Genomic DNA, 15,537 nt, shown 5'->3' with positions numbered 1-15,537 from the left:
TGCACTCCCAGGACTTCTACTTCAATTACAAATGTTGGTTTGGTCCCAAATAATCCATCGTTATATCCAAACAGCGGCGTTTTGTTCGTGCGTTCTAGACACTATCCGAATGGTAAAGAAGGGTAGCGCGCATGGCGCATTTCGTGACAAAAAAATTCTAAATATTCCATTACCGTACTTCGAAGCATGTCAACCGCTGTTTAAAATCAATTTTTATGCAATTTATCTCGTAACAAAGCGATAATATTCCGACCGGGAATCTGCGTTTCGGTAAAAAGAGGGAAAAACAGAAAGGCGGGGGCAGCCAGTGCACGCGCCTAAGCCTTTTGTCTGCTGATAGACCACTTAGCAAAAGCGCTCGTGTGTTTCAGCCAGGGCTTTGAATTACGTCATTCAGGTTTTTCCCGGGCTCTGAGAGCCCATTGGAGCCGTAGGAAGTGTCACGTAACAGCAGAGATCCTTTGTAATGAATAGAGATGACAAAGAAGGGCAAGAAATGGTCAGACAGGGTACTTCCTGTACAGAATCTTCTCACGTTTTGGCCTGCCAAATGAGTTCTGTTATACTCACAGACACCATTCAAACAGTTTTAGAAACTTTGGAGTGGTTTCTATCCAAAGCTAATAATTATATGCATATTCTAGTTTCTGGGCAGGACTAATAATCAGATTAAATCGGGTACGTTTTTTATCCAGCCGTGAAAATACTGCCCCCTAGCCATAAGAGGTTTTAATATCACATGGACTAAAAAAAGCACAATTGCTTCTTTTTTTACATCCAAAATGCATCAAATCAATGTTTGTTAATTGAGTCTTAGTATATTCATCATTTTATTATTAGCAAGTGCCATTGTTCATGTTAAATCCTGAGATATTTACCATTCAGTATTATGTGCTTTTAAGGATGCACCTTTGTAGATACCTCAGATCAGGAAATGTAAATCTATTTTTCCTACTCCAAAGAGATTCCCTTACTGAAGAGAGCATTAGAAATTCTACAGAGATTAGTGGGCTAGCAATCGTCTTTAATAGTAGACACTGATACTGCAAATTGCTTGTCCTTATCTGTCCCACTTAGTTTTAAATGAAGTCGTTTTATGGCCCCAACAATTCAAATCGTGGATACTGACTTTATGATCTGATCTCCACTTTCTAGTCGTAATTCAGAAAACCAAATAGGCATTATATACCCTGTTGCATCTCTTGATCTAAAACTGATCATGTTTTATATTAAGTAGTTTTTAGGAAGAAGGAAGAAGAAAACAAAGGAAGAAGAAAAGGATCATTATGTTGGCCTTGTGCTATTTAGAGTCTTTTTGGACGTAAGTGGCTGTACATATTATTTGCACTGTTTTATAGATATTTTATATCCACTGGTCATCTCTACAGTTTAATGGGGTTTCAATTTACCTAGCCCTTTGCACTACGACCACTTTGGTAAATGTTCGCTCTACAATGCTTTATTGTCACAGTCTTATACATTTGAAGTCTTTTATTTTCAACATTAAATGGTAAATGTTCGATGTACAATGCTTTATTGTCACAGTGTAATACATTTGAAGTCCTTTATTTTCAACATTAAACAGAGATTGCATTTGATTTAGATAAAGCTAAATTGTCTATTTGATATGCCATGATCTAAAAATGATGTGAAAACAGCAATAGGCTTTCAACTCTTAAGATTGTCAAACATATGTGACCCACCACATGGATTCGGTCCTATGTAGCCAAATTTGAAATTGTTTTTTACTTTGGATAAAAGTAGAGACTCAGAGATATAACATGTTATATCATACACTGCAGTTGAGGAATAATGGGAAAGTAATTTTGCTTTGAATTGTAACCCCACTTTTGAGAAAATGGCCCTTGATAGTTTTGGTGTACCTACTGGAGAGCTCTTCTTGTCTACACCCATTCTGCATCGTTCGCACCCTGTTAAGCCTTAGCCCCACCCATTTCTTTAAGGATTCACATGTGAGGCCATGTGCTAAACAGAGTGTGTAGTGTAGTAAACAACCAAAGATTTCAAGACTAAAAGTGGTAAAAGTAGTAGCCTACAGTAACGAAAAACTCCAGGTAAAAATACACTTTATCAAGTCTTTGGCCTATATCATAATCTGACTTTGGTGCAGGTCATGTTGTTCTTCACATTACTGTCTCTGGTAAACACACACTATATCAAATAAAATCTCAGTTTATTTGTCACATGCACAGGATACAGAAGGTGTAAACAGCACAGTGAAATGGTTACTTGCATATTTGCATATTAGCAATATCAAAAACAAAGTGTCCAGATAATTCTTAGATGATGCTTACCCAGACACACTTGTCTAAATTGATGGGTCATGTGAAATAAATGCTATAACCCCCACCCAGCCACATCTAGATAAGTGGATGGCTCACTATTGTCTAGACATGTACACATGTTCATAATCACCCCCATACACCTGGCTAACTTGATGGGTCATGTAATCATCTGGCAAAGTGGAGTCTTTTGTTTAGACATGTAGCTAGCTAGCTAAACAATGAACCGGAATAATCTCAACTCATACTACTACCAATACAAACTGATTGTCATAGCTGTAGTATGAATATGCAGGTACTAAAGCTAACCAACTAGGTTCAATGTTAGCTAGCTAACATTAGGCTACAACTAGCAATGCAAATGGCTTTCTGATTCAAAAAATATTACTACATAGATAGGTTCAATGTTCGCTAGCTAGCTAACAGTACGCTTTAACTTGCAATAAAAACAACTTTCTGATAAAATTAGAAATGTTTAATATCTGAAAATGTAGCTAGACTCTTACCCGTATACATGGATGAACACTTCACGGCAGACTGGAACCATTTAACTTTTTTGTAGCTACAGTACATCTTGTTTGACCAGCGTTGTGTAAAGTCACTCTGGTTCACAATGACCGTGGCGTGTGCAGAAAAAAGCCCATCACAACTTTTTCCAACTGATTGGTCAATAGCGCCTGCTAAATTCAGGGCATCAATTTTGTTGAGAAAAGTAGCAAAACGTTTGTAGTTCTCGATGGCTAATGATATATATTTAAAAAAAATCTGCAGTAAAAAGGATTATCAACGCATACTGAGCAGCTCACGTTATAGACAGAAGCATCCTACATGGCAGACCAATCCAAACTCAACTCCAGGCATCTCCAGCCCATCCATTATCTCAGCCAATCATGGCTAGCAGGAAGGTTCCTATCTTTTTCCGTGGCTAAACCAACTAGGCTCATAATTTAACCATTTTATTCATATTTACAGATGGAATACCAGTTTGTTATTCAGGCACATGAAAGTTTACATGTTCCAGAAGGCATTTATGTAAAAAAAAAAAAAAAAATGGATTTTGATTTAAAAAATGTATTAATTAAAATGCCTCTCCTGGGAAGTAGTGACGTGCAACATACGCCTAGCTTCCTGAAATGGGTCACACATACTCTTTTGTAGAACATGTTTGGTTATGAACATTGAAATAATTGAGCTGTGCCACAATTGTGAAATGTTAACTCAAATCAATTGCATTTGAATCCAGTTGTTATTTGCTTTTTCTTCCCCCAATATGCTAAATGTTTTGCCACCATTTTGATTAGAGATCTAGTTTGGGCAGTTATTTTATGTTTATGATAGAATACTGTAGCTGGTTCTGTGAGCATATTGTCAACTGAAAATGACCTTTTTCAAGACACAATTTGATATAATGTTGTTATTGTATTGTTACTAAAAAAGCATAATGTATTTTTCTGTGAGAATTCACTCTTGAAGGGTATTCAACTGACAAGATATTTAGGTTAGAAGAGAAAAGCCAATAAGGTAATCAGTTTCACACAGCATTTTCAGGTATATTTACCCTATAATTGTTAGGTTTCCAAGAACTAATGTTTTCACTATCATTGGTCTAATTGGTAGAATAATCTTAATTTACATCCTGGCTGAGATTTGTAGACAAGGCAAAGTGGTAAGAAATCAATCAAATTGAGTTTTGGTTAAATGTTTGTAGTAGATTGGCTTTAAGTATTTTAGAAAATAGTAAGAGCACTCAGTTGATATCTCATTAATTTGACATGTATGATGCAAATTGTATCATTTGTCAGATTTTGAGTAAGGGATTCAATGGGTATATTTAAACACATTTTTATAATTAACTTACAACTTTTTTTAATGCCCAAGTAGAACTTGTGACAGTGAGTCAATATGATTACCATCTCCATTTGTATAAAGTTGGTGATTATTTTTCTAAAAATTGGAATTTTAAGCAGAATTTGTAATGTTACTTAGTTAGATATTACTTTACCAACAGACATTCGTATTACAGTTGAGGATTGTGAGTCATAGCACTCTCTGTCATTTCTCCCCCTATCCACTCCCATACCTCATGAAGTGCTCTTGTGTGAGATCATTGTCCTCTTGAGAGCTTTGTACTGTAGGAAGGACTGAGGATGTTGATGAGTACTGTAGGAAGGACTGAGGAAGTTGATGAGTACTGTAGGAAGGACTGAGGATGTTGATGATGGTTCGTGTCAGGTGTGCATCGTGTAGCTGTGAAGAGTCCTCTCTGCTTTATATGATGCAGAGCAAATTTAGTTTTTGTTCTTGGGGAATTCGAGTTAGAAGACAAAATATTTCTGAAAGGATTTTGAATTTGAGGTTTTCCCCAACAAAATATATCTATTTTAGTGTCAAAAACGTAATGATAAGGTTGACCAAAATATATTGATAAATATCCACAACATATATTGTTTCCTTACCTGTTCTTTTCCCATTTTGTTTTTGAAATTGTATTGAAAAATGATGTTTATTTTATTTTGTCCTTTTGTGTTGTCTTAGTTTTGCTTTATTTTTGCACTGGAACTTTCGTATTATTTGTACAGCATGTACTGTATACCCAACCGGTGAAATTAATTAGTAACACTAATTGAGGTGTTATTATGTAAAAATACTGTTGAACAATAAAATATGTTGTATACAATTACTGTGTAGTTCAGTGGTTATTTCAATAACATCTAAGTAATATCAACATTTGATGTCCACATGCTAACAGTATTCCATATCTGGAGCAGTCACAGTGTTTGGGCCATAGATATAAAGCAGTGTTCTATATCAATGGTTAGGGCAGCTCTCTGGCTAGTGGCTGGTCTATATTTGCGGGTTAGAGTTTAGTTCGCTGGTAAACTGGAGAGTCAGCCATGTCAGATGGAAGGGAGGTAACCTGAGACGAGACCTAGCTCACTTCCTCAACTTATTCCCTCATCAGACTCAGTCAGACGCTGCTACAGTGGAGCCGGTGGCTCTCAGTCACAGCCACTGCCATGGCCACCTCCCCACACCTAACAGTCCCTCTGACACCCCCCAAAAAAACCACCACAAACCACCCCCCTCCCTCCTGGAGCCAAACCCATTTGTAGATGACAGTTTAGTAGTGCTCAGAGAAGGACCCTCCTCTGCTCCCCCTTGGTGAGCAGGGAAAAGAGAGTGTAAGGGGGAGGAGCAGAGAGTGCGGTCCGTCTGTCTGTTTCTGCCTGACTCCCACGGTACAGTCATCACCCATTGGACTAGTAGCTACAAAGTGGTTCACTGGTAAGGTCTCTCTGCATGGTGTGGGATTTTGTATTTCCCCCAGAGGAACCATTAGTTGTGTGGTCAAGGGGTCAGATGTTAGTACAACTTGTGTCACAGGATCCTTACTCAAAATATGCTCTGGTTTGTGTTCAACTGTTGACTATACATAAAGCTGTGAAGCTATCTGTCTCTAACCAACCATCAAATGGAAATCTAACCTAGTAGTCATGTCAACTTTGAATGACTTGACAGCTTGTCTTAGTGATAAAACAGTACAACATTGCAGTAAATCACAAAGTTGTGTCATGAAAAATCTGTTGCATTCACTGGGATTTAACTGTAGAACTGGAAAAGTGTGTCAATTATATAGTGTACAGCGGGTGAGGCAGCTTCCCACTGTCATTTCGTGGATAATTGGGTAATATTTGGTTGAGATGTTGATCAATGAGATTACAATCTATATTTGCTAACTCAAAAAGACAGCCAAAAATGTGTTGAATTTCCATTGTGTTATCTATGATTTCAAACATCTAAATGCACAACCAAATTCCAATGGAAAAACAATGTCAGATTTTTGGTTTAGTTGTCACCTAAATGTCTATCACTGTGCTTTCAACCAATTTAAAGCACAGTTCAAATGGGAATACAATGTCAGATATTTTGTTTATTTATACAACAGATTGTGTTATCACTGTACTTCATCTAATAGCATAACCAAATTACCTGGATTGCAGTTGAGATTACATTAAAAGTACATGGTGCAAGTGATCAATGCCCTTTGAGATTCTGCACAGATTATTACAGCAATTGTGACGATCTCCACAGACCTGTGATCTTTGCATGCTGTCTTGAATATGCACGCTTTCTATGATTACATAAGAAGACATTTATAGTTACAGCAACCTCAAAATGTGGCCATGGATGTGTTACTCATTTTAAGGTTGAATGTTACATTAGTTTGTAAGATGGCCTTAACGTTAAGCTATTTACTGTAGGCTGCTACAAAATTAATATAATGTGTTTGGTTGACCAGGCAACCAAATATCAACATTTAAAGGAGATCTACTGCTTGGGTAGTTCCATCTGAGCCACTGACTTAATCCTCTTCTTTAATTTTTAGTTTTGGTTGAGCTGGAGACGTGAATCCAACATATGATTCGTTAACTTGTCGACAAGTCATTAGGTTTTTTATTGTATTTCAAAAGTGATATTGAATTGTGTTTGGTAGTCAACGCAACCAAATATCAACATTTGAATGACATTTATCTTCTGCTTGGATAGTTCCTATTAAATCAGATCCACTTTAGCCAACATCCACAAAGCGGTTGTTTTGGCAGAGTCGGGGGTGAAACTGCGTTAGAGCTGTCAAATCCAAAAGTGAGTGTTGGCATTATACTTAAATCAGACATTGGCTGCAGAGAGTCACAGAAATCCCATGCAGCCTTGTTTACAAGTTTGAACACTGGAATGTGAGATGTAATCTACACCTCAATTAAGCTGATAGAAATCATCATTATTTAGTTTAAGGATTTTTCAATTTGAGCATAATTATTATTATATTATTATTATTATTATTATTATTTCTATATAGCCTACATTTTCCCACTCTGAACGGGGCGGGTCTGGCTTCATGACAATGATTGCAAGAGCAGCTGCTCACCGATTTGATGGCTCCCACGCAGTTCCACCTCCGACACCACGAAACATCTGCTTGATCTGATTAAATCTAGACCTTAGTCTGGCTTTAATTCCAGTTTGTCTACAAATTAGTAATTGATATGTTGGATTCACGTCTCGATCTTAACCAAAAATCTAAGTTGAAGTTGGACTATACAGAAATCGCTCTACCATTTCCTGTTTGCTACAATTCTAATAGTTTGCCTAATTTCAGTTTATGTGACAAAATAAGCTAGTATAGCGTAGAGAATCATTGTACCATCTAAACCGCTGTGAAATATATTTCCATAACAAAACCAAAAGTAGAGGATCCAAAAAACAAACCTTAAGAATGGGAGGCATAGAAATAGGTCACATAGAACAGATCTACCGCTTCTTAGACTTGCTTTCAATGATAATGACAGATCTACAGTGCATTTGGAAGTTATTATGTTACAGCCTTATTCTACAATTGATTAAATAAATAAAATCCTCATCAATCTACACACAATACCCCATAATGAAAAAGTAAAAAAACAGGTTTATTGACATTTTTGCACATTTGTAAAAAATAAAAAAGAGAAAGGACTTATTTACATAAGTATTCAGACCCTTTGCTATGAGACTCGAAGTTGAGCTCAGGTGCATCCTGTTTCCATGAATCATCCTTGAGATGTTTCTACAACTTGATTGGAATCCACCTGTGGTAAATTCAATTGATTGTACATGATTTGGAAAGGAACACACCTGTCTATATAAGGTCCCACGGTTGACAGTGCATATCAGAGCAAAAACCAAGCCATGAGGTCAAAGGAATTGTCAGTAGAGCTCAGAGACAGGATTGTGTCGAGGCACAGATCTGGGGAAGGGCACCAAAAAATGTCTGCAGTTAAGCCTCCATCATTCTTAAATAGAAGAAGTTTGGAACCAGGAAGACTCTTCCTAGAGCTGGCCGCCCGGTCAAACTGAGCAATCGGGGAGAAGGGCCTTGGTCAGGGAGGTGATCAAGAACCTGATGGTCACTCTGGCAGAGCTCCAGAGTTCCTCTGGGGAGATGGTAGAACCTTCCAGAAGGACAAACATCGCTGCAGCACTCCACCAATTATGCCATTATGGTAGAGTGGCCAGACAGAAGCCACTCCTCAGTGAAAGGCACATGACAGCCCGCTTAGAGTTTGCCAAAAGGCACCTAAAGGACTCTCAGACCATGAGAAACAAGATTCTCTGGTCTGATGAAACCAAGATTAATCTCTTTGGCCTGAATGCCAAGTGTCATGTCTGGAGGAAACCTGCCACCATCCCTACTGTAAAGCATGGTGATGGTGCTATGAGGATGTTTTTCAGCAGCAGGGAATGGGAGACTAGTCAGGATGAGCAAAAGATGAACGGAGCAAAGTACAGAGAGATCCTTCATGAAAACCTGATCCAGAGCGCTCAAGACCTCAGACTGGGCCAAAGGTTCACCTTCCAACAGGACAGCGACCCTAAGTACACAGCCAAGACAACAGTCTCTGAATGTCATTGAGTTCCCCACCCAGAAACAAACTGGAATCAAAGCAAGACTATGTCAGTGGTAGAGATGGAACTATCCAAGCAGAAGATACATCTCCTTCAAATGTTGATATTTGCTTGTGTTGACAACCAAACATAATTCCATATCACTAAATATCATTCAATTTCAAATCAACCAGAGCTTGAACCCCTAGGCCTTTATTATAGTCCACAAATGTTGTCTATTTTTAGTTGAATTCTGGGGTGAATTGAAACAATAGCTGTTGATGACTTTACAAATGCTATATAGTCCTAAAAAGCCTCATTGATGATATATGACTGTTAAAGTTTGGGTCTATTTAATTTGCTCTGTTAAACCATCCATTTCGAATGACTTTGATAGCCGCAGTGATTTAGTTGAGATTTCTCTGCAAAAATTCTAACAATTCTCACAATTGATAATAGTCAACTATTATAGCTAAGCAGGGCTGAGCTTGGTTACAAGTCTGGATGGGAGACCAAAGGTATACTGTGGATAGATCAATTCTCCAGTAGGTGGTGCTGCCCCCCAAAACAATTCTGATAGTGGATATAATGTTGAATATCTGATGTTGCTTTCAAGGTACAAATTCAACATATTTTATCCAAGGTTAGAAATTTGGTTACCATGATGACATTGACATTTCACCCTGAAAACAACAGTGACTTTCTTCAAATCCAATGTATTTTCCACATCACAATACATTGACAAAACCAGTTTGTGCCCAGTGGGTTGGCATTCCAGGGTGGTGGTGTGGGTGATGGAAGGGACATTTGGCCATGCCAAACATGCTTCTGCAATGCACTCTGCAAACTGAAAGCTCTGATTGTCCCCCAGGGATCATGTGGTTCTCTCTCTAAATCAGTCCCTGTGTAGACAATTCCAAGACCTATTGACTTGATGATTAGAACACAGTCAACAAATATTCAATTATAGTCCACAATTGTTTAGCAGACACTCATATCCAGAGTAATTTACAGTCGTGAGTGCATACGTTTTCAGACTGGTCCTCCATGGAAATCAAACCCACAACCCTGGCATTGCAAGTGTCATGCTCTACCAAGTGAGGCACAGAGGACAATATCAGTTATAGCAGTTGGTCAACAGGACAACATTAACAACAATAATCAAAGGTCAAAATAACCATACATATAACAATAATATATATACATATAACAATAAGATATATACATATAACAGCATGTGCAGGTTGGTTGGTCTGTCAGACACTGTCCCTCATCTTATGGCAGTCAGCAATGTACTGCGCTGCCAACCCACAGCTCTCTGCGTCCTCCCCCAACAGGACGGGAAGCCTATTCTTATCAGAGAGGTCTTTGAAAACCTTGAATAAGGGTTTCAAATTTGGGGAAATGACACTCTCTAATTGTTTTATGTTTTTGACATTTTGTCAGGAAATTCCTCTAAATAACTACCGGAACAGGATTCCAGCATCCTTCCTGGTACATGAGCTCCTGCTGGACAATAGCTGCCTGTGGTATCATTACTGAGTTGTGTTGTGGTGGTTGGCATGGAATGTACTCCATGACTGGACATTGATATGATTCTATATTAAAGAGCCAGCTACAGTACAATCAGAAAGCTCCTAGAGGAGGCAGACGACTGTGGAGACAGATAAAGCAAACTAAAGGAATGCTACATTCAAGGAACATGCCGTGTTAGACCTTCAAAACTGAATGATCACAATGTTCTATATGTGATGAGAAAGTGGCTGAATGTTAATGGTACTGTATAAAGCTTAAATAAGACCTTAGCAAAGAGAAGGCCGTTTCATGTACCTGTAGTTTCAGAGGGCATGCATATCTATTGAGACAGTACTTGTTTACGTGATGCCTCTAAACACTCCAAAGCTGTCCAATGTCCTGCCTCTCCTGGTAATGTGTAGAGGAAAAGGCCTCTACATTCATGTTCCCTCCTTTACCTTTGCCTCTCAAAAATATGGGATTGTTGTTTCTTATGACGACGACTGCCGGCCAGAGGAGATGGAATGTCTTTAGATGCTTCGTTTAATAAGAGGACAATGCGAGGGGAGCAGGCGAAGGGACGACTAGTGTGAATATGCGAATTAAGCCCACTATGGATTTGGGACCGCACTTTGTCTCCAGTGGACATTCCAGACCAGGAGGAGGGAAGATTTATCTTACGCCACGTGTTTCTAAATTCAACTCACAGAAGGCTAAACAAATTTAGACTGTGACTTAGCTCAGGTTTCCTCTCGTCCTGATGCTCCATTCTAGCGAGTAGCTAAATGCCTCCAGTCCTCCAGTCCTCCAGGTCCAGGGCATCGATAAGTGGTGGAGGCCCAGTCACCGGATCTCATGCAGGGCACACTGTGAATACCATGCACCATGCGGGTCTGGGTGAAAGCAGTGTCATATGGAAAGGTTTACATGTCTGAAACAAGCCCATTTGTTAGATGTCACATATCTGATATGTTGAAGAGATGAATCATCAGATCACCTGACTGGGTGTTCAGAAGAAGGTATCTCCCTGACGACCAGACGGGTTTCCCTCCTGACGACAATCCTATCATGAGATCCAGTCTGTCTGTCGTTAAATGGAGCCTCTGTTTTAAGGGTCATGTGCCACTCACACTAACAACCCCATCTCTCTGGAGTGTTGGGCGTTACCTCATACACATGTCCATTTTCCTCCCAACTCTGTGACATGGTGGAGGCATTTCTCATTAGCCTATCTGCTTGTCCTGGTCAAATTTGATCTGGTACAATCAGTAAATGTCTCAGTGCTTGGCAAGGACGAAGAAGAAGTGTGTGTTTAGTGTTTTTTGTGTGATGCTTGTCCTCCTCTTAGCAGTGTGATGTGTTGTTGTTTTCCTGTGAAGCATTTAGAAGTGTCATGTTGCTACTCTGATGGAGTGTTGAACCTTCCCCTAATGCTGTTGTAATGTGTGGGTGAGAGAGTTTGAGATGCTGGCAAACACTGATGCATCTCCTGGCAAACACTGAAGCATCTCCAGATAGATACAGTTATATGAAATCCCATCAAATAGAATGGTTTTCTGTCTTTGGAACTAATTCTGATGAAGACCAGAATAAACTATTGCATGGATTATGTCTGTATTCCACAGGAATAACCTGCAGTACCATATTTCTGAGTTGGTTCGGTCAACAGCACATGATTTACATTGTTGCAGAGTCTTGGCCCCAAGCTGAGCTCCCTCTGTGGGCCAATGGGATCCCCTTTCTGTATAAATAGACAGAGGCTCATGCCAGTATCCATCAGCACGGTGATTGTGGGAGATTAAAGGAGATGAACAGTGCCTTTCTGAGTCAAACAACATGATCCTTCAGATGGATAGATTGTTATGTAACCTTTACACACCATGATGATCACTCAGTCATTGGCTTTTGACACAACACACACACAGACAGTTAAACTTGGCATGTCACATTAAGACAGGACCTCAAGGTGCAGTGTCCTTGGATGTTTCATTTGTAAGGTCACATAGGGGGTGTTTTTATATGGAACAAAAATATAAATGCAACATGCAACAATTTCATATAGACAGTTCATATGAGGAAATCAGTCAATTGAAATACATTCATTAGGCCCTAATCTATGTATTTCACATTACTGGGCAGGGGCGCAGCCATGGGTTGGCCTGAGAGGGCATAAGTCGACCCACTTGGGAGCCAGGCCCAGCCAATCAAAATGAGTCTATCCCCACAAAAGGGCTTTATTAGAGACAGAAGTACCCCCCTCTCTCGCCATCTGACGATCCCGCAGGTGAAGAAGCTGGATGTGGAGGTCCTGGGCTGGTGTGTTCTGAGGTTGTGAGGCTGGTACTGCCAAATTCTCTAAAACAATGTTGGAGGCAGCTTATGTCAATTATTTGGGAACAGCTCTGGTGGATATTCCTGCAGTCAGCAGGGAACATTTCGGAGATCTTTTATTTCAGTTCATGAAACCAGCACTTTACATGTTGCATTTATATTTTTGTGTGTAATGGCAATGTTTTTTTGCACAGGTCCTCCTGAGAAACCCTCAGAGAGTGGGGTCACGGCATGGGATTAGCCATTATTGAGAGCGACCCTGGAGCAATTGGGGTTAAGTGCCTTGCTCAAGGGCACATCGACAGATTTTTTCATCTAGTCAACTCAGGGATTCAAACCAGCAGCGTTTTTGGTTACTGGCCCAACACTCCTAGCCACTAGGCTACTTACCACACACATAGTGTAGAGAAGTGTACATCTTCAGTTGGTCTGGCGAAGGATTGAATGGTGTTAGCTTTAGGACCTATGGCGTATACAATGAAATAATGATATGGGTGTATAATAGGTATAAGCATCTGCAGCTCATGCTCATTCTCCCTTCCCTCTGTACAGAAATCAGCAGCTATTGGACACAGTGACACTCCCCCTGGAAAGGCCTGAAACATGGCACAGTAGGTTGAAAGGACATGAATGACAAGAATGAAACATTTTCAATGAGAACCAGTACATCATTTTCCGTAAGATATTGAGACATTGGAATGACATGGGGACAACTGTGTGATTTCACACCGTCTTGGGGTGTGTGTGGGTGTGTGTGTGTGTGTGTGTGTGTGTGTGTGTGTGTGTGTGTGTGTGTGTGGCATCCAGAAGAAGACCAGCACCATGTCCCTGACCATCTCCAGCTCCTCCAAAGCAATCTCCTCTTCCTGATCCTCAATTGTGGTCCAGCAGCAGAGACAGTCCAGCCTGGTGCAGCCCCTCTGCATCAGCCCCCAGAGGGTACATGACACACACACACACACTCCACATACTCACCAAGCTCGTCACACCTCCATAACACACGATATACACACTCAACAGCTTCAACTGCTCCTGATCAATATTCATGATGTCATGTACCCACAGACAGCATATTGACCGTGCTACTTTGTATTTTGGTATCTACTGATTGTTGTTCCATCTTGTTTCTAGACACAGAGTCCATCCTACCCCAGACAGTATTCAGGAGGTGGTGGCGTCGCCGCAACCTTTGTCGAGGTAAAAAAACAAACAAATACAGGATACAGGATACATCTTTACCCCCATCTGGTGACTGAATATGGAACTGAAGGTTTAGGTTGGGTTGGCACTATATACATTTCATGAAGGATCCTTCCTCCTTATATCAGTGTGTCTAGTGGCCTGATCCTTGCCATTCAAATGGATTTACACCTACTCTATATCCTTATGACGTCCTAGGCAGTTATCTGAATATGACATAGCTTTTCAGTCAAAAGATGACGAAGACCATTGTCTTAATTGCTGTCAGAGGTAAAAAAAAATGTGTCAAAAGCATCCTTCTTGTCAGTTTGTTAACGATTGTTCCCTAAACAGCTCCGAAAAAGTGTATGTATGCACTCACTACTGTAAGTCTGGATAAGAGCATCTATTAAATGACTAACAGCTGGGTACCCACTGTATGTGCGTAGGGCTGAGGTGAGGAGAGTGGTTGAGATAGGAGGAGCTTGGTGGTGATGGTATGTGGGGGTCAACAGCCATTAGCTTTGATCCACTTCTCTCCTGTGTCCAGCGTCTCCATGACATCAGCACGGTCAAGGGTCAGCTGGTGGTTCTAGAGTGCCGTTTTCGTGGAACGCCACCACTGCAGGTTCTGTGGTACCGTGAGAACGAGCAGATAGTGGACTCAGCTGACATCCACATCCTCAGAAAGCGTAAGTAGCAGTAGATCACAGTGTGAAACAGACCAAGAATGACCTTTGAGGCACTAAATAGAAATGCTCTTAACATTCTCCTTCTTTTTCAGAGGATACTTCTGCATCAGTGCCAGGTGAGTTGGAAAACATACCCAAGGCCCACAGTTGGCTATTGAAGGACACATTTACCCCTGTTTACCACTATAAGATGACCAATCAAACCTGATACATTGGTGCTGGTATGTCCTCCTCTCCTACCTCTACAGAGGAGCTGTGGACCCTTGTCATCACCGAGGCCTTCCCAGAGGACTCTGGGTTGTTCAAATGTATAGCTGGGAATCAGTTGGGAACAGTATCATGTGACGCCATACTGGAGGTGTACCTAGGTGAGCAGAGACTAGCTTCAGAACTGGTCAGACACACAAGACTACTGTTGTGCTTCTGCACAGCTTTCTTCATCCACTGTAATTTATATACAATCTTGAAATACATTCTGACAATGTGACCACGTCTGTGTTCAGACCTGGAAGAGCAGATGGAGAATGAGACGCCCATGGATGAGCAGTCCTTAGAGTCTACCAGGCTGGAACCTTATGACTTTCCATCTTTACTTTATGACATAGCAGGGATTCTCCCTCCAGAGTGGCCCGAGAGCCCAGTCTGTGAGATTGGTCACCCACTTGGAGAACAGTGAGTTCAACTATTCTAACACCCTGCAAAACCCCTGAAATTGAAAGATGAATGTCCAGTATGCTGTTCTGTGAGACAGTATTTATTTATCAAAATACCTATCAATAATGTAAATGTACAATTTTGAGGAATTATTTTATAGGTAATCTTTGCTGTGGCAGGGATGCAGAGCAATACAGTATTTCCCTAATGTCATTTTGATTCAACTGCCACAAGAGTGGGCTATTGCCTTGTTTTGAAGTTGCTGGTAGGCTGCAACAGTTTAAAAAGTTGTATGATCGAATTCTCTGTGTACATTCATGAATTAATTAGGACTTGATTAAGAGAGGTATTACTTACAGCGCTGATTGTTTGGTTTGAAGATGGTTTATCATCTGATTATAATAACAGGGAGGGGATTATTTAGCCTATTTGTCCTTAAAAAA

The 15,537-nt window shown here is 40.2% G+C and overlaps 2 protein-coding genes across 3 annotated transcripts in view; both read left to right on the top strand.

The window, feature by feature from the left end:
* LOC115205462 (mitogen-activated protein kinase kinase kinase kinase 4-like) overlaps positions 1–1,602 on the top strand; it is a 125,202-nt gene extending 123,600 nt beyond the window's left edge. Inside the window, exon 33 of one of the 2 annotated variants that reach the window (XM_029771459.1) lies at positions 1,238–1,602. In XM_029771459.1, the coding sequence (XP_029627319.1) occupies positions 1,238–1,244 (7 nt within the window). In that variant the 3' untranslated portion in view covers positions 1,245–1,602. Of the gene's footprint in view, positions 1–1,234 lie in introns of both variants that reach the window. The other variant, XM_029771458.1, reaches the window with a different exon arrangement.
* A 9,002-nt stretch (positions 1,603–10,604) lies between these two features.
* On the top strand, positions 10,605–15,265 carry LOC115205034 (myopalladin-like). Its single transcript, XM_029770594.1, has 7 exons — positions 10,605–10,649; positions 13,458–13,508; positions 13,701–13,766; positions 14,299–14,440; positions 14,533–14,556; positions 14,689–14,808; positions 14,944–15,265. Exons 1-7 carry the CDS (start codon positions 10,605–10,607, stop codon positions 15,114–15,116), a joined length of 621 nt encoding a protein of 206 aa, XP_029626454.1. The 3' UTR covers positions 15,117–15,265.
* The last annotated feature ends 272 nt before the right edge of the window (positions 15,266–15,537 follow it).

Source organism: Salmo trutta, chromosome 13 (assembly GCF_901001165.1).
Source record: "Salmo trutta chromosome 13, fSalTru1.1, whole genome shotgun sequence".
Lineage (NCBI taxonomy): Eukaryota > Metazoa > Chordata > Actinopteri > Salmoniformes > Salmonidae > Salmo > Salmo trutta.
This window is presented reverse-complemented; position numbering and strand designations above follow the sequence as displayed.

Coding starts and splice junctions, on each gene's coding strand:
- LOC115205034 (XM_029770594.1), top strand. CDS start 10,605: ATGCCTCTAAACACTCCAAAGCTGTCCAATGTCCTGCCTCTCCTG. Junction 10,650..13,457: donor CCAATGTCCTGCCTCTCCTG/GTAATGTGTAGA, acceptor ATTGTGGTCCAG/CAGCAGAGACAGTCCAGCCT. Junction 13,767..14,298: donor TCGCCGCAACCTTTGTCGAG/GTAAAAAAACAA, acceptor TCCTGTGTCCAG/CGTCTCCATGACATCAGCAC.